This window comes from Pseudoliparis swirei, chromosome 17 (genome assembly GCF_029220125.1).
Source record: "Pseudoliparis swirei isolate HS2019 ecotype Mariana Trench chromosome 17, NWPU_hadal_v1, whole genome shotgun sequence".
NCBI classification, from domain to species: Eukaryota; Metazoa; Chordata; class Actinopteri; order Perciformes; family Liparidae; genus Pseudoliparis; species Pseudoliparis swirei.
Genome location: NC_079404.1, coordinates 17,329,267 through 17,356,096, shown reverse-complemented (window position 1 = coordinate 17,356,096; position 26,830 = coordinate 17,329,267). Strand labels below are relative to the sequence as shown.

At 40.9% G+C, this 26,830-nt stretch overlaps 1 protein-coding gene across 2 annotated transcripts in view; it reads left to right on the top strand.

Annotated features, from left to right (window-relative positions):
* The first annotated feature begins 267 nt into the window (after positions 1-267).
* Positions 268-26,830, top strand: part of cep170aa (centrosomal protein 170Aa) — a 42,153-nt gene continuing 15,590 nt past the window's right edge. For both annotated transcript variants that reach the window (XM_056435682.1, XM_056435681.1), the window contains exons 1-10: positions 268-365; positions 12,416-12,475; positions 13,744-13,890; positions 17,319-17,408; positions 19,277-19,358; positions 19,587-19,642; positions 19,781-20,012; positions 21,803-21,928; positions 25,810-25,980; positions 26,290-26,595. In XM_056435682.1, coding sequence (XP_056291657.1) covers positions 13,786-13,890; positions 17,319-17,408; positions 19,277-19,358; positions 19,587-19,642; positions 19,781-20,012; positions 21,803-21,928; positions 25,810-25,980; positions 26,290-26,595 — 1,168 coding nt within the window. In that variant the 5' untranslated portion in view covers positions 268-365; positions 12,416-12,475; positions 13,744-13,785. The remainder of the gene's footprint in view (positions 366-12,415; positions 12,476-13,743; positions 13,891-17,318; positions 17,409-19,276; positions 19,359-19,586; positions 19,643-19,780; positions 20,013-21,802; positions 21,929-25,809; positions 25,981-26,289; positions 26,596-26,830) is intronic.

The window sequence follows — 26,830 nt, the reverse complement described above, 5'->3', positions numbered from 1 at the left end:
CCACAGATTTAGGGATGTTGAACTACATTGTTGCTTAATCTGTGCTCACATAATTAATTGGGCATTTGGTTGGTTGGCTAAGCGAAGCTTGACACGTCACTCTCACAAATCGTTATCGAACGGATTTTATTCTGAAGGGTTTAACCGGAAGTTGTTAATAACATTTCCGCGGACTTGATGCTTCGTTCAGGACGTCGCCTGCCGGCGCGCCGCTATTTTGCAGGGAGAGGAGCGCTATTGCTGAGCAACGGGGGGAGAGAAGGCCGACCCGCACGGAGCCAGCCTGAACTGCAGCAGCAGCAACGGGGCTGGGCTCCACAAGCACACCGTCATCCGAAAACACGCACCAGAAAGGAAGAAAAGGGGTAAGTGAGGCGCAGACGTTACTTTCCATGAGGCGAATTGCAGAATAAAACGGCTAACAGGCAGGCGGTTAGCTAGGTGGTCGACCGTTAGAAGTTTGCGGCGGAGAGGGAAAAAAAGAGAGAAAGAGTCTTTTTGTTGTGCTTTTGTGCTGCTCGTCTGTTGATGTCAACGAGGGAATTAAGCGCTGATACAAAGATACTCTGAGGTCAGATACATTTGAAGCCTCACGCACTACAACATGTATTCAGTTTGAATGTATAAAAACACCATGCCACGCTTCTTACGGCTAAACTACACTGGGCTGACTCCCTGTCGGCTCACGCTGCTGGATACTGATGCAGCAGCATGACCAGCCTGCCCCGCTCCGCCTTTGTGAAGCGACCCAGCATCGCCTCTTTCCTGCCTCTATTATATATACACAATACAAATAAAACACACCGGCCACGTTTTCCCCTTTACGCTCTTCATAGCATCTGTTTGTGAGGTGTTCGTTATGTCGGACGGTCCCTCCTGTAACCGCACGGAGGCCAATGAGACGGGATGCACGTCAGTGAAGGTCGCTTTGTGTTTATCTCATTGGAAACCCACTCACCCCGGGGTGCCCTTTGAGTCCGTGTGTATTGTCTGAAGGGTGTATATTATACACCGTGGGCCTATGTCACTATGTAATGTTGCTTCGGAGTGTTTCTCGACATCGGACCCCCCCTCAACCCCCCTCTCTTCTTCTGTGTGGAGGCTTTGTTTTCGTGGGGCAGATGTAGCTGGCCTACATGCATCCGCTCTCTTTGTGTTGACTTTGTCTATTGCTGTCATCATCACATGAGATGCAACACTTGGTGAAATAGCTACAAACTGCATTTCAGTGTCTTTAATACTGACATGTCGACAAATATCTTTAAATGTGTCTTCTTTGTATGCCTCTTTAGAAACACATGTACAGTATGCAATGTTTAAAAAAAAACCTGTGTTATTATCTTTGTATCGGGCAACAGAATGAATGATACATTTAGGTACAGTGCCAGAAGCAGATGCATGGCAAATAGCAAAGTTACACAACTGTTCAAAAGCAGAAGCCAGATTACATTATCATGCGCACATCTCTTAATTGTGTTTAATAGTGTTAACGGTAGGCTACCAGGGGAGACGGCATGCTGTCCAGGCCAGGGCCGACAACGCAGTCCCACTGTTCTCATACTGGACTGATGTGTCCTGAGATAGCTGGACAGCTATCGGCTGCACACCACTGAGTCCTGTTAGTCTCCTCCTCCCTCAGCTGGAGGAAATTCAAATTGTTTTGAGTACGAGCCAGCAGATAATACCGTCCAGTCCGGCTTGTTTGCTCCTTCCCTTCCGACCGTTTTTTCCGCCTCCTTCCTGTCCTCCCCGCAAATGTGGTTGCCAGCAGGCTGGTTGTCTCGACAGGCAGTTGCATTTTTAAGATCTGTGTCAGTGTCACGGGAAAGACTTTCAGAGAGGAAGCAGCAGCGATGTCCTAGCTAGCCTGCGGCCCAGCCTGCCTTCATACGTGTCCATTTACACATGTAGTTACAGTGGAGCTGATAACAGAGGCAACCGTGTGAACGCGTAGGAAGAGTGCACTCGGAGGTTTTGCGTATTCTTGTGTTTTTTCCTTCTGAAACATAGATGTCTTACAGTCACCAAGCTGTCATTGTTGATTGATCATAATAAGTTGACTATTAACATTGAGCAGACAAAAATGAAGTTAAATCCTATGTCTTCATCCTCTCTGAATGACTGTAAACATGGTTCCGGCTCAGTACTATGACTCTTGGCCAGTGAGTAATTCCTTCGATATTATGAACCTATTTTCTGTTCTAGCCTATAGTTGAGATGGAGAACTTGTCTGGCCTGCCCATGGCCATTGTGTACTGGAGGAAGTTTAGGAAGTGAGTTCATTTTACTTCCGTAGCGAGGGAGTGTAATCTGTGACTGAAAACAATCCAGCCTGGAAGTCAATATTTGTATGTATTATATTCTCTTCAAGATGTTTTTGTACCAGGATGACTTTAGCTAAAAACAGCAATGGCTTCACTTCTGTAATATTTTTTTTGGATAGAAACTTTAAAAGGGTCATTAGAGTCAGAGAAACAAGGGAGGTGAATAGTAAGTGGCAGGAAAAGGGAGAGATGGGATAGCAGTGCAGAAAACATAACAAAAAACACATATAGCAATACATAATCATCAGCCTCCTTGTTATGGAACATGACGGGCGTGTCTGTTTTTTTTGTGCATATAACTTCTCAAAATGAATATTAAAACAGAATGACCCTAACGTCTGTTTTGGGGTGTGACATGATACTCCCCTGTGAGTTTCTGGTATTTTGTGCTGCAGATATTGATCTTGTATTCAGAGAGTTTCCATCTCTTCCTCTGTCGTCCCGCCCTGATTCTCCTGTTATGCCAACGTTGATGTTTTTTTTTCCCTCCTAAGTGTCAGTGTGGATTTCACTATTTTTGTCTGCTGCTGAGGATATTCCTGTGGGCAGCATAAATGCTGGTGTCATAATCAACTGGGCAAGGTTGGCCAAATACTAATGTTCCTGTTAAAGGGCCACGGGCCAGTCATTATCTGCTCAGCAGGGGCCACGCATTCTAGTTTATTCATATTACAGTATCATTCAATAATGTTTCAGTGGGTAAGAACAACAATGAAAATACATGTTCAACTAGAACGGGCACTCGGTAGAGCGCATACCTTCTTATATCACAAGATTGGGCATTGAATTATGAACATGTTGGCATTAGTTGCATGCCAATTGGATACAAATTGACCGCGCTATGGTAAAAAGTAGATTTTGACCTTTTCATGACCTTGACCTTTGACCCGATCGATCCCAAAATCTAATCAAATGGTCCCCGGATAATAACCAATAATCCCACCAAATTTCATGCGATTCGGTTTAATACTTTTTGACTTATGCGAATAACACGCACGCATACAAATACACGGCGATCAAAACATAACCTTCTGCATTTTCAATTCATTACTCTTCAACAGATCTAAGTTAAAGATTTGATATACAACTGCGGTCTAGTAAAGAGCTGCAACACGTTTTGTATTATTTATCTGACGATTATGTTTTCCATTCATTGTTTGCGCTGTAGAAAAGGCCAGAGGATTAGAAAAATGGCCATCACACATTATCTCACTGCTGAGGTGGCATATTCAAATTGGTTTCTTTTTTTGTCCGAACAACCGTCCAAAACTCCAGCATTTTCAATTTCCGGTGATTTAAAGCACAGAAAAGCAGCAAATCGACACGCTGCAGAAGCTTGAATCAGAGAATGTTTTGCGCTATTCCAAAATTGCTTCAAATAGCTGTCGACTAATGCAATTAATCAACTCTGCTCTGTTATAATATGTGTTGCTCTCACATTTTTATGGTTAATTAACGTTTGCGTATTAGTTTACGACACATTCTCCTGCTCTCATGCGCCATTGAGAAAGCTGCCTCCAGAAATGAGTGTTTATCAGTATATTTTCTGAAGTACGTTGTGCACACACGCTTTGGAGAATGAATTTGATGCACCTAAATGACGATGCCGCAGGCCATGTGCTTCATTAATTCTCTTGAATTATTAATAATCTTCTACGATCTCTTTTTCAGTAATAGCTTGTTACGAGTACTGGGTCCTCTTAGACGCCACAAGCGTAACAACTTTACGTTCTCATATAATGCTGGAAAAGGCCGGCTATGTTTGTAATACATTCTGTACAGTTAATAACGTCCGTGAAAAACAAATGTCTAAATGTAGGTCTGGAGGTCACAGGGGTCACGCAGCATGTGGCGCGTCTGTGCCTCATGGGCAGCGCTGTGCTGTTTTGTGTATGGTGATAACAAGAAAGCCGGCTGTACGGATGCTGCTCCATGGAGGTGTTGGCTTGTTGGCTCGCCAACTGCTCGCGTGACGCGGGGACGCCTTTCTGCACCACATGGTCTTTTCTGCTGCATGGGACACATTTTTTTGAACCCACATGCGGCATTTATATGCCACATTAACACACATGCACACTCAGGTTTCAACAGATTGGAGGTGCTATAATGATTAATTATCAACCTGCGCGGTGCGATGCTCCTGTTGTTAGAGCTGAATGCTGGTGGAGAGTCTTTATCCGTCTGCATCAATTAAGAACTAATCAGAATACCATTTTTACCTTTGCATTGAAAATGTGGAAGGTTATGTTTTTATCGCCGTGTATTTATTTATTTATTTATATATTTATTTATTTGTATGCGTGTTACTCGCATAACTAAAAAAGTATTGAACCGAATCGCATGAAATTTGGTGGGATGATTGGTTATTAAACCGGGGATCATTTGATTAGATTTTGGGATCGATCGGGTCAAAGGTCAAGGTCATGACCAGGTCAAAATCTTCTTTTTACCATAGCGCGGTTAATTTATATCCAATTGGCATGCAACTAATGCCAACATGTTCATAATTCAATGCCCAATCTTGTGATATGCGAAGGTATGCGCTCTACCGAGTGCCCGTTCTAGTTGTTTGTTGCATCTTTCAATGTTTAGTCCGAATTTACATTTTACACTTACAATCTTATCTTGTGAATGTACATGTGATATACACAAACTGTTCCTCCATTTTCACCTGCTGTCAAACGTACACGTATACATCCAGGTGCAGGGGAGGGTTTCTCAAAGCAGGGCCCTTAAACAGACAATGGCTGGTGATTGTTTAGCTCTTTGCTGTTTGTTCTTCATTCATGAGGAGAGGTAAAGTAGGCCAACAAGAGCCACACGTCAAATGGAATCAAAGACATGAAGACTGACATCCCTGGAGCAGCCATAGCGTGAGCTTTGTGCACTCTGAATTTGAGGTATTTTTGAGATGCTATCGAACAAAAGGTTTGTGATTGACTGGCTGCTCTGCAGAGCGATATTTACTTGTCAAAGTGCTATCTGATGTTAGCACCATCACACACGATCCCTTTCCAGAATGGGACATTACAAGACTGGAAGTATAGTAACAGTAGTGTGTCAGAGTATGTTAGCGAAGTACAACACACATCTGTGAAACAGTAATAAAGTAAGTGATGAAGTCAGATTTAAAATGGAGAAAAAGAGCAGCAGACTATAGCTTACATAGGCCCAGCTGACAACATCTGGATTCAGCTTGTTAGTGTCTGGTCTATTGTTATATCTGCCTCGTAGAAAAAGCCCAGTCTTTCTGTTTGTTTGAAGTTTAGAGAGGAATAAATGATTGTATACCTCGACTGTACTCTTTCATGTCTGTAGATCTCCTGTGGACCCGGTCATGTGGGACCAAACGCCTTTTGTCTGTCTGTCCGTTTGTCCAGAGGTTGCTTGACTGTTCTTTGTACCCCTCAGGGTCTGGGGGCTCCCTTTCTCCCAAAACACCTCGAGGGTTGCAAGACCAATTCGTTCTCCACGGTCTATCACTTATTGATTTACTGACCTTACATCAGCATTTTCAAGGAAACAAATGGGCTGCTGCTTTTCTATTTGTCTTGACCTTCAATGTACTTTCCTTCTATCGGTTTTACTTCCTGAAGGTGCTCAGACCGCATTCCTTTTTTCTCTTTGTTTCCATTGTTGCAGAGCTGCAGTATTGATTATATTATTTATTACATTTTAGGTCACGCCTATGGTGTTAATCCCTAAAAGGCAATATCTGTATTAAGCTGTCTTTACTGTAGTATTTATACGCTACACTTCCAAGAAATCACCTTGCAGTGAGTCAGTGTCATAATATTTTCCTCCGATTTTTTCTCAATAAGAGTATAATTCATACCTGCAAACTCGAAATCAAAATAGGTCATCCACGTGAATAGTGTAGATCCGAACAGATTCATGGAACAGATTCATGGAACAGACTCATGGAACAGACTCATGGAACAGACTCATGGAACAGACTCATGGAAGAGACTCATGGAACAGACTCATGGAAGAGACTCATGGAACAGACTCATGGAACAGACTCATGGAACAGACTCATGGAACAGACTCATGGAAGAGACTCATGGAACAGATTCATGGAACAGACTCATGGAACAGGCTCATGGAACAGAATCATGGAACAGGCTCATGGAACAGACTCATGGAACAGACTCATGGAACAGACTCATGGAACAGACTCATGGAAGAGACTCATGGAACAGACTCATGGAACAGACTCATGGAAGAGACTCATGGAAGAGACTCATGGAACAGATTCATGGAACAGACTCATGGAACAGACTCATGGAACAGACTCATGGAACAGACTCATGGAACAGACTCATGGAAGAGACTCATGGAAGAGACTCATGGAACAGATTCATGGAACAGATTCATGGAACAGACTCATGGAACAGACTCATGGAACAGACTCATGGAAGAGACTCATGGAACAGACTCATGGAACAGACTCATGGAACAGATTCATGGAACAGACTCATGGAACAGACTCATGGAAGAGACTCATGGAAGAGATTCATGGAACAGACTCATGCAAGAGACTCATGGAACAGACTCATGGAACAGACTCATGGAACAGACTCATGGAACAGATTCATGGAACAGGCTCATGGAACAGAATCATGAAACAGACTCATGGAACAGACTCATGGAAGAGACTCATGGAAGAGACTCATGGAAGAGACTCATGGAAGAGACTCATGGAACAGACTCATGGAAGAGATTCATGGAACAGACTCATGGAACAGACTCATGGAAGAGACTCATGGAACAGATTCATGGAAGAGACTCATGGAACAGAATCATGAAACAGACTCATGGAACAGGTTCAATGGAACAGACTCATGGAACAGACTCATGGAACAGACTCATGGAACAGGTTCCATGGAACAGGCTCATGGAACAGACTCATGGAACAGACTCATGGAACAGGTTCCATGGAACAGGTTCCATGGAACAGGCTCATGGAACAGACTCATGGAAGAGACTCATGGAACATGGAACCCCCCCGTTGTCACCTTTTTCACCCCTCATGAGTTTGCAGGTATGTTAATTAGTGCAGCGGTTCCCAAACTCAAGAATGCCGTGGCCCAATTTCAAATCTGAAAATCATCTGCGGCCCACCCAAGCCTTTGATCACAACCAGCGTTGTCGACGGGGGGGGGGGGGGGGTGGTGCTAGTGAGAGTGTGTTCACCTGTGTGTGCGGATGTGTCGCCGCGCATCACGGCAGAGCGATGCAACCCAAGAAGTGTTAATGGGGGGGGGGGGGGGGGTGCTGAGCGATTAAACATCTCTTTTGTTCTGCCTGTTTTGTGAAAAGGCGCCTAATATTTCTAGACTGAAATAATATCGGCATTATAATTATTATAACTATGAGGATTTTTTTAGTTGCCTATTTTGTGGTGCCCCCTCAGGACTCGGTGCCCTACGCACAGCGCGTCGTGCGCGTTATGGGAGCGGCGGCGCTGATCACAACTCTGATCAAAACATAAACAAGGGATGATTAAATGACCTTCAGAATTTAACCGATTAAAAATGTATTAACCGACAATGTATGTTTTGTATACCATTTTCTCCGGAGCTCATATATTTACTTTAATACTACAAGAGGGCGCCCCATTTGACATTGTTTTGTTTGGCGGTCAGAAAAATAGGTCAGATAAAAGAATAACACGGAAATTAAATCATAAATATTTTTATATTAATTTCAAACTTTTCAAAATTGAAAATTAAAAACATTTTATTGATTTATTGTAAATGACCTCTCGCGGCCCACCTGCAGTACCTTCACGGCCCACCAGTGCCCACACTTTGGGAATTGCTGAATTAGTGAATAGAACTAGGGCTATAACAACGAATCGCTAAAAATCGATTATTAAAATAGTTGGCAACGAATTTAATTATCGATTCGTTGTGTCGTCGGTGAATCTAACTGGTGTTGCGGCTCTAGTGGCGCTGGAAGCGGAAGTTATCCAGACGTAGTCGATGACATTCACCGAGCGGTGTGCGCCTACGGGTGATGTTATGAACCTAAACAAGAGGGCGTTAGATGTTCCGACGTGTGTGGGATTTCCACAAGAACAATTACGTAGAACTAGTGGTTCATTCTTTTGTGGTGGATGGTGGAAAGGTTCTTTTTCGACTGAGCACAGCAACGGAGATAAGCCACGCCTCTTCACCACGCGATTAAACAAAAATCGTCGGACGAGTAAAGCAAGTCAGTTCTGATTTTTGACAGGGTTCATACACATGTTGACCAATGATTTCCAGGACCTTTCCAGGACTTTAAACCACATTTCCATGATCAAATATTTTGTGAAAACTCGGTGCATACATGAAAAAATGAGAAGATGTAGTATTTTTAAACTAACGATGAGAATTCCAAAGCACACAGTATATACCACATGACTTCCTGGTTTTCTATGACCTTAAGAACCCTCTTTTGAATAAAGGGTTGAAAATGACAGTTGTTTGTATTTTTATCCGATTAAATCTAAAAAAATAGTCAACAGATTAATCGATTATTAAAATAATCGTGAGTTGCAGCCCTAAATATGCAGCGTGTGTGTGTGTGTGTTGCGGTCTGAGTCAGTCCTTGCGGTTGCTGTGGTGATGTTAAGGTCGTGGAGGTTAGACAGATGAGTAGTGGTGTTGCATCATTCTGGAATACGCTCTGGAGCCAGATGCTATGTGGAACATGTGGAAAAATATGTTTTAGGGGATGGCGGTTAACAATGTGGCGCTCATTTACATCACTTCCTGTCTCCTTTCAGACATTGTCTGCTATTGGCTAGTTTGGAGTGGAGGAAAAAGATATGAGTTGTTGGTAAGACATACAACATTTGTCTGGAGAACAGAAACATAGCTGTCATAGCAATTAACCACAGCTAATTCATCAAATTATCCAGCAGTGCTTTATAATCACCCCACTTATTTCTAATGTCTGAATATCTCATCATATAATGAATAATAATAATAGCAGGGCTAATACTCATTTGCTTCAAATCTGCACCTTTGTGAGTGTTTTCAGATGATTCTCCTCATGACAATGTGATTCAATTAATTTCAGCTGTGAAAGAGCAGCTTCACTCTCGATGACACATGTGTTTTGATTAATGCCAGACAGACACGTCATCAAATCAACACATCTACTGTGGACTCACAGGAGTGAGATCCGTCCACGACTGGAAGTGCAGTGCATGCTTCCTGTCTCTCTCCACCTTCCATCTCCTCTACACAAAGAATTCACAGTCGTCTTGGAATAATACAGCCTTTCACTTAATTATGTGTGTGTGCGTGTGTAGGTGTGAGAGAGAGAGAGTGAGAGAGAGAGAGAGTATTATTATGAGTGCGGGGTTGGGGAATTCCTTCCAAAACCATGAGGTCACTGATTCTCCTTATTTGCTTCAGTATGAATATCGCTGAAAGTGTAATGGAGATGAGACCGATTATTTAGTTTTTATCTCAACGTTAAAATGACCAGCTTTAAGAACAGCATAAGCCATGTTGTGCATCTCTTCTTGCTTCACATTTCAGATAATAACTGCATTTACTGCTGTAGGTATGTCATTGGAAAGCAAACAATTGATTAATCAAAATAAAAAATAAATAATAAAAAAATCTCTTATTTTCTTATATTTACGTGAATTATTTTTGGCAAACACAATGATTTTTTTTCCATTTATTAATATGCTACGGATTTTGTAGATTTTGTTGATTTTGTAAACTTTTTATCTATTCTGATAGAAATGATAAACAAAATGTGCATTGGAATTCACATTTCCTTCTTTTGATCAACAGTGCAAATGCCATTATTATACAATTTACTATTTAAAGAGAGTATTTGGCATTTTGCTTGAAAATCCTATCAAGATAGTTGCTAACTAGTTTTCTTCGATCAATTCAGTTATTGGAAGATTATCCAGACTGAAGGGGAATCCATTTTTGGCTGATTCATTTTTGTCATCATACTTTTTCAATGCGGTGAACCCCACACATTGAATTCAATTCACCTCCAATGTATTGAGGTGGAGGCAGAAATCCAAGTTATAGGTGTCTGAAAATGTAACTTTGTGTATTGCGAAACACTGCCAGAGTGAAGTGAAAAAATATGGGTTTTTTGTATTGTGGCTTAATTGGCCATTTAACATCAGGACTGTAAGGAGCACATGTAAAGCAGACAATAATCCTTGTCAGCTGTGTCTCCTTCGTCAGACCTCCCGCTGCATTCCTCCAGCTGTGCAATGTCTTTCATGTGTGATAGCGAGAAGTTTTTTTTAATAGCACCACACAGGCTGGTATGCTCCTTATTCAGCCTCCTCGACCACATTCTCGTTAACGTTGCATTCTGCAGTGAGTGTGCAGTGGTTATTTAGACGGCAAGCCTTCAGATGCTTTGGTTGCAGTGGGGAGGAGAAACCACACGTAATTATAGTGGAAAGGCAATGCGTTACTGTTTATTGTTGGCTTTCTCTGATCATGTGTTCATAGTGTGGTGCTCCAGTGTAATATCTAAACACAATACATGTTCCCTATTCCTAAATCTGACACGTAATATATGGTCATGTGTTGTCATGGCTCGTGAATACTGTTTTAAATGATGTAACATGTTAACCGAGCAGAGGATGCACATGATACTGAGTCTGGCCAGTTAAATTGATTGGATTTAAAGAAATCTAATCTTAATTTGTTCTCCCATCTTTTTTATTAATTTAATTATTTTGTTCTGGTTATTGTTACGAGGGATTTCATATAATATAGCCTTATTTTTGCACTTGTTCCATGGATAAGTGTACACTATTTACAAAGGTCTGGTCAGTTTGGACACAGCAATCTTGTCATGAGCTTGAGACTGAAATGATAATATGTCCATGCTAAATCTATGACAGCATGTTTCAGAAGATTACTACATATTCCAGAGTATTTTAACAACAACAAAATAAATAAATAAAACGTCCTCATTAAATGTTTCACATATCACATGAATGTGTTGGATATTCTGAGCTGTTACTGTGATGAAGAGCGATCCCTTTTGCATCAGAGACAGCTGTTGCTCTGGTTCTGTCATGTTCCCAACAGATTTCTGCGAGGAACTGTCAGAGGTGTGCAGTTGATTAACATTTTACCCATGGGATTATTGAGTTGGTATACCAAGTACTTATGAGGTCAACTGAGCAAAAGCTTAACTCAATAATCTTTAATTCCCTCTCTGATGGGCTTTTTTTGTTGCACTTTCTACACACGACAGAGCTCCTGTTATTTTAGTCCCGTCTAATATTACCATGAGAAGCTTGTTTTTGCAAATTTGGTATTGAAATAAATAACTATGAACCGTATTACAGTTGCCTAAACCTCTGTACGAAATTCAACTTTAGGGTGTAACCAAATGTAGCAATCTTCCTAAATGTTCCCCACTTTATTTTGAGAGGATCCACTCTGTGTTGTTGTTATCTTGTGACAGTGTCAACAAAGAAATGAGGAAAAGATTATGGCTTTTTTTGGGCTCTGTTACAGCTAGTGACTCATCAAGACAACTCCAATCTCAGAGCCAATTATTTAGAACAAAGCCGATATCAAGTCTGTTAGTTAATTCTGCTTAATATTTCAAGCGTGAGCACAACGAGCAGTATAAAAGTCGCCGTGGTTGACGTTGACCTCCTTTCCTGCTCTTCTGTTAGAGAGCGAGGGGAGGAGGTGGGCAAGAGGGGAAATAAATGTCCTGCTGCGGAGGCCAGCCAACATTCCTACATCACGTCCTCCTCTAAACATCTGGCAATGATCTGGGCAGGCAGAGAGAAAGAGAGGAAGTATCTCACTGGTTGGCTTAGTGTTCATAGGCGTAGACGGAGAGGCATCACATTGCAGGACCGCCCACTAAACCTCATGCCCCGAGCAGCAAAACAAAGCAAGATGGACTGTTTTGATTCTGTGCATCTCTACCCATGTTTACACTTTGTCAATAATAATACTGTCTTCCTGTATTACATCATATATTATTTATTACATCTCAGCTATTTATGGAGCAAAAACATTGTATGTGTTTCCCTGCTTCTTAAATGTAAAAGCTTTTCCTTCCTTCTCCTTCCTCAGGATGGCCTAGCCGTGTTGTATTGTCAGCAGTTGATCAGCAGTGAACTACGTGGACCACAGGTACAATTGTTATATCAACTTACTTCCATGTACATTGCATTCTCTTGCTTTTAAGATAGTGCAAAATGATGTTCTGCAAAGGCCAGGTTTGCAAATACTCATATTTTCTCTCTTCTAGAAATACTATTATTTCATTGACTTTTGCATATTATAAGAATAATAATAAGAATCATTTATTTTATATAGCGCTTCTCAAGACACCCGAAGTCGCTTTACAGTCCAGAGTCCAGTAGTCATACACACACACAGTCATCCCGGTGGTGGTAAGCTACATCAGTAGCCACAGCTGCCCTGGGGCAGACTGATGGAAGCGTGGCAGCCATTCGGCGCCTACGGCCCCTCGGACAACCACCAACATTCATTCACATCCATACGAACCGGGGTGAGGCTGCGGTGCATGTCTTTATGATGTTGCAAGGTTGACTCTGATAATGGAACAACACTGGGATGAGTTATATTCTTTTAACCAAATAAATTATCTTCTTATACTTATTTTTCTTTCTTATCACAGTTTGTTTTTAAACAGCACTGTGCGTGAAAGGACTTAATTGGTTCAACAAAACAAGTGTTCCCGCCGTTTTTGTATGTGTTATCTTTATTCATTAAACTGTTTCAAAATTTCAGTAGATGAGAGTTTGTTTAGATCAGGGGTGCTCACACTTTTTCAACATGCGAGCTACTTATAAAATGACCAAGTCCAAAAGATCTACCTACGGGGGGGGGTGCAAGTGACTTTTTTTAATTTTTATGCTCCGTCCCGATGCCTGCAGACACGCCGGTATCGGAGCTCTGCGACACGTAATAACCTTCAATTTTTTATATAGCGCTTCTCTAAATACCCGAAGTCGCTTACAGAGTCCAGAGTCCAGTAGTCATACACACACAGTCATACCGGTGGTGGTAAGCTACATCAGTAGCCACAGCTGCCCTGGGGCAGACTGACGGAAGCGAGAAAGAAACAGAAATGACGGCTGTTTAGTTTGTTTAATAAAAGAACAAAGACGTGCTCTTTAAAAAAGGGACCTTACATTACTTCTGCTGTAATCTGGTGCTAAAGAGAACATTTCAGGAGGGCGGGCACTTTTTTTGTAATGTCATGCGATCTACCAATACTACGCCGCGATCGACTGGTAGGTCTCCACGATCAATCGGTAGGTCGCGATCGACGTATTGAGCACCCCTGGTTTAGATGATATACACTGAGCCATTTGACTTCTGACACTCAAGATAATTAACAGAATGGTTCAACTCTGTTTATTAAACTGCAGATTAGCTGACCTACTGCTCTGAGGCAGCAGCAGGTTGCAGAGATGAGTGTGACCTCGTGGTTCCTGGTGAGCAGTGGGGGTACTCGCCACCGACTCCCCCGGGAAATGATCTTTGTCGGCCGGGATGACTGCGAGCTCATGCTACAGGTGAGAACAATGTATTTCTCCACTAAAAAAGCAGCTTAAATAAACCAGAATGGGCGAGGTACAGGTACTGCATGTTTGTTCTATTTTCATTGTCTCTTTCTCTAGAAATTGCTGTAACGCAGTCTGATAACAGAGAATTAGTAAGTTACTAAAATAATCTTAGAACCAAATAATACAGAGAGCCGGACAATCATGTGAGGGGTTCTTCTCAGTGTTATAAATAACCTGCTGATCTCACAGCAGTCTGTTTCATAAGCCAACTATTTACTCTGCAAATTCGCCCTCAATGCTCACGTTGTTGCTCTTGCAGTGGCTGAAAATGTTTACATATTATCATATTGGTGTGTGTGTGTGTGTATTTTGTATTTGTGAGCTGAGGTGGCTTTGCAGCTGTGCATACATCCAGAGAGACCATGTGTATGCTTGCTCATGTTTACCTCTGGTCACTGCACTATAAATAGAAAGTGGGGCAGTTACCTCCTGAGTTAGATCTTATCCGACTGTGTGGGTTGTAGTGTGAAGAGGATGCATCCATGGCAGCAGTCTCTGTTATGACAGGATATTTTGAGGGAAGCTTTTACTGGTACCCGTGTCTGTCTGAAAGTCTGACTGTCAAGGAGACATTCAGGACTTTTATGGAGGTTTCTTTATTTTTACTGTGTTGGTTGAAATTAGCCTCCCTTTTCCCATGGGCCTATCTACCTTATCAACCACTGTGGCAGTTTTTAATATTCCCACATTCAATTTGAGTTATTTATAGGATTCTATCTTCTATCAAGCACATTGTAAACACATTTTTAAAAGTATTATAGCAGAATTATTATCATCTCAAATAAATGACACTATGAAGCACTATGGTTATGTGCCATATATTGATGTCGCCTAGCAGTTGTATTACTCTCTGTATGTAGTCAACAACTGAGGGTTAAATAAAATAAAGTTAAATTGAATAATATCTAATAAATAATCAAAAAATTCTCTCTTATTTAAAGGAGAATCAGGGCTACATTAAAATATATAATTCATAAGATAGATTTGTTTTAACTTTAATATTCACTTGAGAGGTTTTGAGCTTAAAGCTGTAAAACTGAGTTCATCAACCTACGAATAATCTGTGTGGATCTCTGCAGTCCACAAAGGTCACGATCATAAAATGTACTTGCATACATACAACTTTAGTTAACTAATGTCTTCACGGTCAAGAATGAACTTTCAACTGAGAAATACTAACTTTATTTTTGTGGAAATTTCCCAGTTATAGACAGCGGCCCTGTGTCTTAAATTGACCTTTCAGTTTGCTGATTGCTGAGTTTATATTAGTTTCCCTGCTGACCTAGATCCTCTCATAGTCCATCTCTGTGACGATGAAACTTCAAGGGAGAAGTAATAAGGCTCATATACTGAAGCAAGTAGGGTAATAAGAGACCTGTCTTTTCTCTGATATGTCTCAATCAACCACTCTTGCATCTGTCTGAATGTGTTCATATCCTTGGGATGTCTTTGGAATGATAGAAAGTTAAGAGAAATCTCCAAATTGAAGAATTATTTGTGTCTTTGTGTTATGTGTGTGTGTTTGTGTATTGCTGTGTCCTCCATGTGACTACTTTACCCAGCCAAGGCCTGATCACATGGCTAAACCTCAACGACTGCTTGTGTCATGCTCCAAGTAAAACACCCACACTCACAGACAGAATATCAAATGTACAATTATTGTATGACAGAATTATCACACTGTTACTACCAGCTCTGGCCTCGTGATCAGATCTAGATTCCTACTTTATTTACTTATTCAAAAGGGGAAGGAGTGTAATAAATACATGAACAAAGTTACATTATACCAGCCTAAGCCATATAATACTCACTAAAGCTATTAATGCTCTTTCTCTCTCGCAGAATCATTTCCTCTTGCATGCGTGTGTGTGTGTGTTAGTCCGTGTCTTATTGTTTTCTTTCCTTGATGAATCAGATTCTCCTTGCCTTTATCACTTCCTCTTCTTGTTATCCTTTCTGTCTCCTTCTCTTTCACTCCATACACAACATGAATACACTAAGCTACTCCACATCTGTATTCTCAGTTGCTTTGGCACATGTTCAGTTGATCAGCAGTTTATCTATGTGTAACAGCATGACTCTGCTCTATCCTGTGGTGTGACTGGTGTGAGGTACAACAAGCAGCTCAGTCTCTTTCTATCCTGTTGGATCGAGACTAATCTCACGACGGTAATCTGTCTGAGGGTTGGCCCGATGGAGTCGCTTCCCTTTGCTTTACTTCAGATTACTTACCTTAACATGAGGGCGCAGTCCAGTTGCTGGTTTATAGGAAAAAACAATATAAGAACACATATACGGTTCAGCTCCCAGTCCCAGAATGGGCTGACTGCAGCACAATAATGTGTGTGATTCATGAATCAACGAGTAGGGACAACTGGCTCAGTTGCACAACACTTCAGCACAGTTAATGGATGTGTTAGATGGACATTGTGTTAATACACATGTTTGTCAGATATCATCACTGTGTCTCCCCAAATTATGAGCAAATCACAGAGAAATGCTTTACCTTACACTGAAACATCAGGCAAACAGCAGCACACACGGCAAACCTTTGAGTACAAAAAGAAAGCAAACAGTTCCAGGACAAGGTGTCGTTTGTTTCTTGTCTTTTATGATGTGCCTTATCTGAAGGGCGTTCTAACAGACATTTGGAGACCGCTGCACATTTTCTCACCATTCAATGTCAGCGCATATTTATATGCTTTGAAATTCCCTGACATTTATACATGATAGGGATATTTGCCAAATTCCACAATATATTTATATCTGGGTGTAACGTTCACCATCCAGAAGGTTGCCGTGTTGGTGCTGGAAAGTATTTATCCTTAAAATAGCTGAACAACAAGAATCAGAAAAATTTAGATAATTATGACTTTCACCTGCAGTCCTACATTGCACCACTGTTCTTGTGTGTGTGTGTGTGTGTGTGTGTGTGTGTGTGTGTGTGTGTGTGTGTGTGTGTGTGTGTGTGTGTGTGTGTGTGTGTGTGTGTGTGTGTGTGTGTGTGTGTACAGCTGTGGATGTGTTGATTGCAGTCGGAGTCATTGAAATACCTGCTGATATGCTTCAAGTTGATATCATAGGAGATCTCCTGCATAGTGACATTGAGTCTCACCATCATAGATGCTTGGCAGTGGGTGCTCATGCCTCCACAAAGATGTAACATAGCACCGTCTGCTCCAGTCACACACAGCCCTCTAATGGTTTGTGTGAGAAACAGATGCTATTCGGCAGTTCACAGTCAGGCTTACACTCGTAGTCTGACTGCAGCACAGGTGGACATATAAGCACTGTGAAAACATTTTGAAGAAGAGCAGCACAGAATAAGAGTTACCACTCGGTTAATGCTTCATGTTTGTGTGTGCTTTCATTTGTAGTCCCGCAGTGTGGATAAGCAGCACGCAGTCATTAACTACGAGGTTGGGACAGACGAACACAAAGTCAAGGACCTGGGCAGCCTGAATGGGGTGAGTTCACGGATATAAATGTGCAGAACAGAGAGAGGGTAGACAACCGTAAAAGGAAAAGAGAGAGAACAAAGGGGGAGAGATAAGAGAATGCATTCAACCAGCCGAAGGAGGAGTAAAGGGGTATGGAGGGAGATGGAGAAGGACTGCAAAGATAGAAATAAAGAGATACAGAGGAAAACCACAAAAGACATTCAAGCTAAAAGTCGAGGGAGCTGAGGTCACGAAAGGTTAGAGGTTAACTTGTTTTTTTAGTAGTCAATAGGACCTTCTATTTTATCTCTGCTAATTAATCTACCTGTCAATAAAGATTTGTATCAGGACTGAGGTCAATAGGGATCTAATCCTAATTATTCAAATTAGAATTCACGGGCATAATCTGTGTTTCAAATATGAACAAAGGGCAATTTAAACTCCACTTTGGGGCAGCTGTGACTGATTATTGAAAATGTGGTTTCTGTCGATAATTGCAATCAATAATATAGTACATTTTTAAAATTCTATGTGCTTTTTAATCTTTTTTTTAAAAACAATATTTTTAAAACATGACTTTTAGGAGTCAGTGTGTAGAGACACCCTGTAAAGTCTCTGTTGGCTCTTAAAATATATATTTTTAATATAATAAATAACTTACTGAAGGTGATGTTGATAAAACACATCGGGGAATAGATTATATAAATCTTGGACTTGTATACATTTAATCATGTCCATGACATAATATATAATATATATACACATTTATTTGTAATTTCAAAAATATTCTGTTTCATAAACTTGAGAAAAGCTAATTAACTCTGCGCTAAGACACAAGTAGCTTCTCTTCGACATTTAAGTCAACCTGTTTACAGTTGCCACATGCAGTTAGTCATGTGTTGTTATTAGCACTCAGACATAGCCTCACATCCATCCTCTCCAGCTATCAAACAGGAAGCCACAGCCAGAGCTACTTCCTGCTGTGTCATTGACCAACCAGCTTCTTTGGCCAGATTCAGAGGAAGTTTTCTTCTGCTGAGTCATTGGATATATACAGATTTGACACAATGGTGATTTAAAAGCTCCGTTTGGGCAGTGTCACCATTTACTGTCTTACTAGAGGTCTCACATTGCCGCTTTTTAAAGCTGCCATGAACTCATCTCACTAGGGAGGAGGCAGGAATGTTTTATTACAACAGTGGACGCATGATAGAATTTCATATGCAGTTCAGTGAAATCTGATATCTCAGTGCTGCATAGTAGAAGGAGGGGTGGAAGGGGGAGGCGGAGTGCAAGAAAGAAAGATGGTAAAGAAAACGGTCAAAGAAAGACATGCATTGTCATGCTTAGGTCTTTACTGTTGGCTGTGCAGACTCATTTCTTACAAAGAGAACCCAGGATTATCTGATTCAACTGTTGGCATAATGCATACTTTTACTCAGAGTAGTATTCAACTCAAATGTGTCTGGTAATGAAAATACTGTGACAGCTTCAAAACCCCCAAATATCTGAGTAACATTAGTTACAGCTTCTCAAATGTGATTCTCTTTCAGTATTTTTTATTGTCATATATGAGATACAAACTAATTGTCCTTGAGGTTTGGATTGTTGTCCTAACAAAACAAGCACGTTGGCAATACCATTGTGGAAATCTGTTCACTGTTATTAGCATTTTTCACAATTGTATATGTTATAGACAAAACCTTTAATCGAGACAATAATTGGCAGAATAATCGTTGTTAGATGCAACCCTAATTTCCACAGAAGCTGCCATGTGTGACTTAACTGTGGACCAGCTTAATTGGATGCCTTTTTGTGGGCTTATCTTCTTTACTGTTACATTTGATTAAAATCCGCATCTTTGTTTTTGTCTTGCCTTCTTCTTCCCTCTGCAGACCTTTGTGAATGATGTCCGCATTCAGGAGCAGATGTACTTCACGCTGAAGTTAGAGGACAAGCTGAGGTTTGGATATGATATCCTTTCCCTTCTCTGATCTTTCCGCCCTCACACATCCACCAGTCGGTTAATCATCGCACAGAAATATTGAGCAGCCAAGATATTATTATATCAATTCTTACCAAGATGCCAACTTTTTTTCTGTATACTATTTGATTATAGTCAACTTTTTCGTGAATTACTGTGTCTAAAGTATGTGTGTATGTGCAATTGTGGCCAGTATTTCCTTAACACGACGGTTTCACATACCAACCTGTTCACGGTGGTGAGAGGAGAGCTCACAGTGCCCGAAGAGGCTCTAAAAGTAAGAACACACACACACACATAACATGTGCTCTGAGCCTCTGACACACAATTTAAAATATCTATGTTTACCATGATACACAGTTTTATTATACTACTAAATCCCTACGTATTTTTTCTTCTCTTGGCCTTCCTTTAGCATGAAAAGTTCACGAGCGGCCTCCAGCTCAGCAAGAAGCCGTCCAACAGTGAAACCACTGCCACCACAACCACAAGCAAGTCCCCCGCTAAGACCCCAATAAAGACACTGAAGTCCCCCAGTGGCAGCAACCAAAGGCCAGGGGAGAGTAGAGCAACAGGCGGGGTCACTTCCTCCAAAGAGTCACCAGCTAAATCTGTGGACACTCTCAAGGCAGAGGAGAGGATAGGAGGTGAGGGACAAATCTTAGAGAGCACGTTGACAGTAAAAACAAAAGTGACGCTTTCTCAGAAATCTTATGAGTTTGGTGTCTGTTGGGCTTTACTAGTACCTAATATTGAATGTGATTTTAAAACATTTTGATTTGGTCTACTGTTTACATTCTCTCCTTAAAATGTAGCTGTATTGACTGCTATCACAAGGCCACTCAGTTCTCATTTTACTTTATATGTATTTGTAGAGAGTCACATTTTGCAAATTGTATTAATCCAAAATAATATTAAAGGTCACAAATGACAACAGAGCACAACAGCTCAACTACAACTTTAAAATGGCTTTATTCCTGCACATAAACCAATGGATAGTATTTCAACGATATACTAAGACTAAATACTAAAATGTCACTATTTCAATTGGCTGTATTGTGGCTTTCTGCAACTTCAAGAGAACATGTTTCTGTGTTATCAATTCTTTTAATGGAGGTTTACATTTCATGGTCAACAGTTGTGCAACACACAACCTTTCTAGTTACATCCCATGTGTATTTTTTTAAAGGTGTTTAAACATTTTTAGGAAAAAAATATTTTCAGACAGATTATGATGAAATGAAAGTATGTGTCGTGGGGTTTTATTTTAGGCCAGTAGGGGGTGAACATAGTCAGAGGGGAAGGGGATTTAACTACCACACCAGCATGCAGCCAGACTGTTTCAACATAAAGATTGTTTTAGTCTGAGGTCGTCCCTCACAATTCACTGATCAGGCTGGGGTGCTAGCAGGGGTCCTGGTTAAGCTCCAGATGTTGAAACAAGGCCACATGGGGCTTGTGTTATTGCATAAATTAAGGAGTAACAGGGTCAGACTGCCTGCATGATGTAAACCCATATGCCAGCAGTACCTTTCTTAAAATAAAGTAATATTCACAGGCACGCACATTTGTTAATATAGGAAAACACACGTGTACAGTGTGGCATGTCTCCCCATCTGCTGCTCATACTTTTAATGATGCCCTCTCTGTGGTTCTGTAGATGTAATCTTGCAGTGTTAGTACTGTCGTACCAGGCCTCACCCAGACATTATACCTCATAGTGGGCAAACATTCAGTAGCTTTTATATAGAAAGCCCCTTCTTACTGAACACAAGTATGCACACAGCATCTCTAATTATCTGCACATACTGTGTTTTAAAGTGCATAGTTCGGATCAGGGAAATTAAAGGAAAAAGTGAACACACGAGGAGACTTCCTGTGCGATAGTGGAGTAAGCTACAACATAGCTGATTTAAATGTGGCTGGACACCTTTGTTGCATGTCTTTCCATCTCTTTTGACCATGTTTCCTGTCACTTCTCTACTGTGCTGTCCAGTTGAAAAAAAGAAGTTACCACAGGAAGCTTGTCCCTTTTCAGCTTTAATTCTAAGAGGCAAACGGAAAGTCCCTCTTTCATTTGAACAGCAGAGAGAAAGAGTGAGAGAGAGAGAGAGAGAGAGAGAGAGAGAGAGAATGATGAAGAGAGCATGATAAAGAGTGCACATGTGTGTCCATCCTGCTGGCTAAAGTTCTGAAAATACGTCAGTGGTGCGAGACTCAACCAGAGGGGAATTAATGCACCAACACACACATACACAAGGAGCAGCTGGGTTCACTTTGTATCTTCCTGATACAATGAACAGCTTATTTTTGACGCTACCTGAGTATGTGAAGTACATCATAAACATTTTTAACATGACAAGCCCCAGTTAAAGCTACTTTATTATGTGAACGTGCTTTGTTAAAATGTGTCTGCATCTTTCTCGGGATGTTGCAGCGGTGCCTCGTGGGACCCCGCTGTACGGCCAGCCGTCTTGGTGGGGGGATGGGGATGCAGATGATGAGAACTCCTTCAAGCAGGAGATCAAGTCATCCAACAAAAAACATGACAGCTCCGTTTCAGGTAGGAGGTATTCCGATTTTGAACTTCTAACGACCATCACACAGATCATCTCCTAATCACTGCAATTCAAATATGCAGCGCAGAAAATGATGAATACAGTGGTTTGAAATTTATGTTTGAAATGTATAAATATCATATTGCCGAAACAACAGTGGTGTAAATGGAAGAAAGCTGTATTATTGTGAAATGATGCTCCTATATTTGTATAAATGTTTGGGGTAAAGGTTGTACAAATGCTTTTACAGGACTATTGAGTTTTCTTTAAAAGAGTTATACACTGAAAAAAATACAACAAAACAGTTCCTATACTGAACAATTTGGTGTATTTTGTCTTACATGACAGTTAGGGCTGTACATTATGTTTTTATGGTCATCGCAATGTCATCTCACATCGCAAAAACTGCAATGGTCCATGTTGAATATAGTAACAATGTATTACATTACATTGTGACTGTAGGCACTATGTTGTGTGGTATGTGCCATGCTGTTAAATCTCTGAGCCTTCGCCGTTGGGCAACGTCTGATTGGTCAGAATCTGTATGCGAGTGAGGTTTATCGGACGAGTGCTGCCACACTACTCTGCATGGTTGAAGGAGGAAAGTCTGACAAGATCAGTGCAGACAAAGAGCTGAAAGCCAGAAAGTAACTGGTTCCTAGAGTTGTAATGACTAAGTTGTTTTAAGTTATTTGTTTTAAATGTGTATTGTGAACATCCAGATGCTCTGGGATTTTCTTAAATAGTTGAACGATTAACTTTGGAAAACTGCACTTAAAATGTAACTATCATGTTTGTTCAATGAAAGACTGTTGGAAATACTTTGGGCAGAAAAGCAAAAACCAGTACACGTCTCTCAAGTAATATTGTTGAAGGCCTTATGACAATGGCCAATATACACAGATTTCACACAGAATTGTATGTACGTCTTTGATGTTATTGGAGCTTTGTATTGGTGAATACATTAGTTTTTAAAAAACACCACATTTAACATTTTAGGATTTATTTTATATATATTTGCAGCAAAAATAAGAACTGTCATTATGCAGCAGGTATTACTGTATGCTCCAAACAGGGTGCTATTAATAGCCCACAGATGAAATGCAATGCTAAATTGTATCTTGCAGTGCAATTGATTTTATCTCAGTTTTGAAACAGTAGCTTGATCTTAAGGCCCTCTAGCTCTGTTTATTTGCTGTTGGGGTGAGGGCCAGCCAGACTGTGTGTGTGTGTCTGTGTTTGTAACAATGTATATCCAAGTGCACACAAAGGCTTTTTTCAGAGCCTGTATGTATGTCTGTTTCTCCACAATATGTGTGTGTTGTGACTGTTGGACTGGGGGGGATCCTGTGAACTGGTGCTGGATACTCAGAGTAACAGGATTAGAGGCTACACCAACAGTGAAACAGCTCAGCGATACAAAATCAGTCTGTGCCAGGTGGGTTTAGTGAAGACCAGCGTAGTCAGAAGGAGTGGGGGGAGGATAATCATACACAAACATCGGAGCCGACTGAAGCAACCTCAAATCTCTCGCCACATCTGGAACGATAGTCTGGGAGCGTCTTCGCCAGCCTAAAAAGGAATCCTTCTTTTGATTTCACAATCCGTTAAATCATTTCTCTGCTTTACCTTGTAGACTCTGCTGTGGATTTTACCAAAGTAATTTCTTCTTGGAATAAGATTAGAAAAGTCTGTGATTTCTGAGTCAATCTGTCTAAGCGTGGCACGGTGATTTAAACTCCTAAAAGCTTTCCAAGAAACGAAGCAAATGGGATTGGCTCCTTCAGTCGTGGAAGAAGGTGAGTTGAAGGCACTTTGCCCTCTTGGAACATTTACTTTCGGAGTGCTGAATAGAGGTTTTGACGTTTGATTTTTGTGTGTGAGGCAAGCAGCATGCTCCCCAGGGGGTGTTGCACAGTGCATCCATGTAGGTTACATGCATCTCCACATCAAGAGAAGATCTTAACAGTGTACATGTCTTTAAAAAAGTGTGAGCACTATCTCTAAATGTGCTCAAATAAACTGTTAACATCAGATATACAGTAGCAGTGAAGGGGAAGTGAAAGAGTTTTTTGGGAAGGAAGCAATTCTATTTGAGTGTGTCTTTGTTGTTGTTGTTGTTGCACGTGAATGTCAGTTAAGTTGAGTGTGTTTGTCCTTTTCTCTTTCCCAGTGAATAGGCTGTGTTTGCTTGTCAGAGCCCCCTACCCCCTTCTTTGTGTATTGTCACTCAAGCTGTTTGGGTTACGCCATTGCACCAGCTCCCCCATACCTCCAACACACAACACACTCATGCACACAGTGTTCAAACAGACCACTGTCTCAATCTGTACTGCAGCGATCATTAGCTAACCACTCTCTAATGCTCGTAAGTATTGCTCCCGAGTGCATATAATTGGGCCAATGGAGCTGGTAAAGGACTCTTTATTTGTGTGACCTGTTTCTTTACCTGTGGTTTAAACAAAAATATATTTTATAGCTCTCTATATTAACTGTCTTTAAAATGTTGATGAGAAGTCAGAATCACTGCAGGGTATAAACAGCTTTGCCACTGTGAGTTAAAGTCTGGCACACTTACTAAATACAAGATGCCCTTTGTAAGTATGTTAAATGCCCATATACGGTGTCATTAATCTGTAATACTGTCTCTCTTGTCAGTATTACTCTTTGTATGTTGTAGAATGGAAAACCGTAATGCTGATTCTAGGATTTGCATATTTATGGCCAACAAATTCTGAAGTACTTCAAACTGTATGGTCTTTACATGAATGACATTTAATTCATTTATATACATCTTAACTTAACAGAAAATACTAGGTGCTTCCAATACAAGTCATGTGATTTTTGGTGATGTCAGTGGACGCTCAGACAATATTCACACTGATTTGCACGTATTACATTTGAGAGAAACAGGAAGTTTAGTCAGCGCTTCATAATTTTAAGAACTGAGCAAATGGAGTTATGGAACTTACGTTGTTTTGTCTCTTTAACATGTTTATTTTGTAACTTGTTTATTTATTTGGATGGTGTTACGTTCTCAGATAATTCATTGGATCAGAGATGTAATTTTACAGATTTTATCTCAAGATCTTAATACACTAGAAGAAAATAAGCTCTTTCATTCAGAGATTCTTAGAATCATATTTATAGAATATACTGTTAATGAGAAATGTGCTCACTATTGTTTAGGAATAATTATATTCTGAAAATTCAATTTTAGTACCATGTTTCTTTTGGCCTATTGCCGTATGGGCCCAACATGTCGCAGATGGCCCCTCTAATTTCTGAAAGTATCATTTATCATATTCAGATCCCACCGAGGCTTTGTTTGTTAATACGAACAGATGAGAAAGGAGTGCTCCATATTATGAGCGCCCCAAAGAGCTGTAGCAGCACTTTTCGTCCTGAGTGACTTGTGTGTGACTTGTGTGTGTGTGTGTGTGTGTTTGTCTATATGAGAGACAGTGTGTCAAATTGAGAGACAGACAGACATATGTGCATTTCTTTTTAGTTTTTGGAAAGAGACGGTAATTCAGATAAATGGTGGGACCATGATTGAATTAGTTAATTTTGGGTTTGGGTCATTTCACTTTTGACGTTTGATAATGAATCCTAGCATTTAACTCTTACTATGACACTGAAGCATTGGGATGTTATTAAACTAATAATTGCTCAATATTTAGAGAGAAGCTGTCACAGACTGACAACTGCATCCACTCCTGTACAATATCAAAACAAGTATATCGTATCAGTGAAGATGAACTGATGAAAAGTGTTCCCATGACAACTCATATGTTTCGACTGAACACCTCATCAACCACTTTTTGTCGTGGAAATTCTCCTGCTCTGTTAACCTGTCACATCTTTGTGTGTTTTTCAACATCAGACAAAGAGGCTCGTCGAGGGGAGAAAGCTAAAGAGGACGTCCTTCATGCCTCCACCTCCCACGATTCCAGCTACTTTGAGATGCCTATTAAGGAGGGTCACATGGCCAGTAATGGCATACATGAGATTCCCACCAAGGACACAGAGGGCACTGCCTCTCAAAACTCTGCAGGTGAAGAATACATTACATTAATTCAGATTCATGGTACATAAACGTAGTCTCTCTTTCCGAGTTTAAAGGGAGTTGGCCTTGGTGATAAATTTATGGCACAAAGAAACATTCATTTAACTTTAATTTAATTTTACAGAAGCCATCAGCTAATTTTATAATAATCAGATAAATATCCCTGTGATGTGTGTTTACATAAATTGGTTATCCGAAGAACTCATAGATGTACATGTATTTGTACTAGAGCACCTCCCAGCACCACTATATTGAGTTGTACTTACTGACAACAAAACGGCATCGTCTTCTCCACAGCTCAAGGACACGCGTCCTTCACCATCGAGTTTGACGCCACTTCTCCAGGGAAAGTCACCATGAAAGACCACGTGTCAAAGTTCACACCTGACCACCACAGATCGCGCTCCAAGAAAAGTGGAGCAGGTAGCGGAGGATCCGGAGGGAGGGACTTGAGCACACTGCAAGCTGCTATGATGGCATCGGAGAGCAAGGTCGCTGATTGGCTGGCCCAGAACGACCCCACACTGGTGCGCAGTGAGTCAACGGAGGACGACAGCAAGAGCATCAAGAGCGATGTGGCGGTCCATCTCAAGAGGCTAAAAGGTGGCGGTTATTTTTTTGCTATAATTTCTATGCGTGTGGATTTTTTTTCACTGTCTCAAATTTCTACAGTATGTGAAGACCGGGTTATGCTTTGTTAGGAGCAGGGGCTGTTGGCAGTGGTAACCAGGCCGGGGGTTTAGCAGCTAGCAGACAGATACATTTAAACCCCATATCTAAACATTTAAACCTCCCCATTACATTTGACTTTTTGACCATTTACAGACATATTATCCAA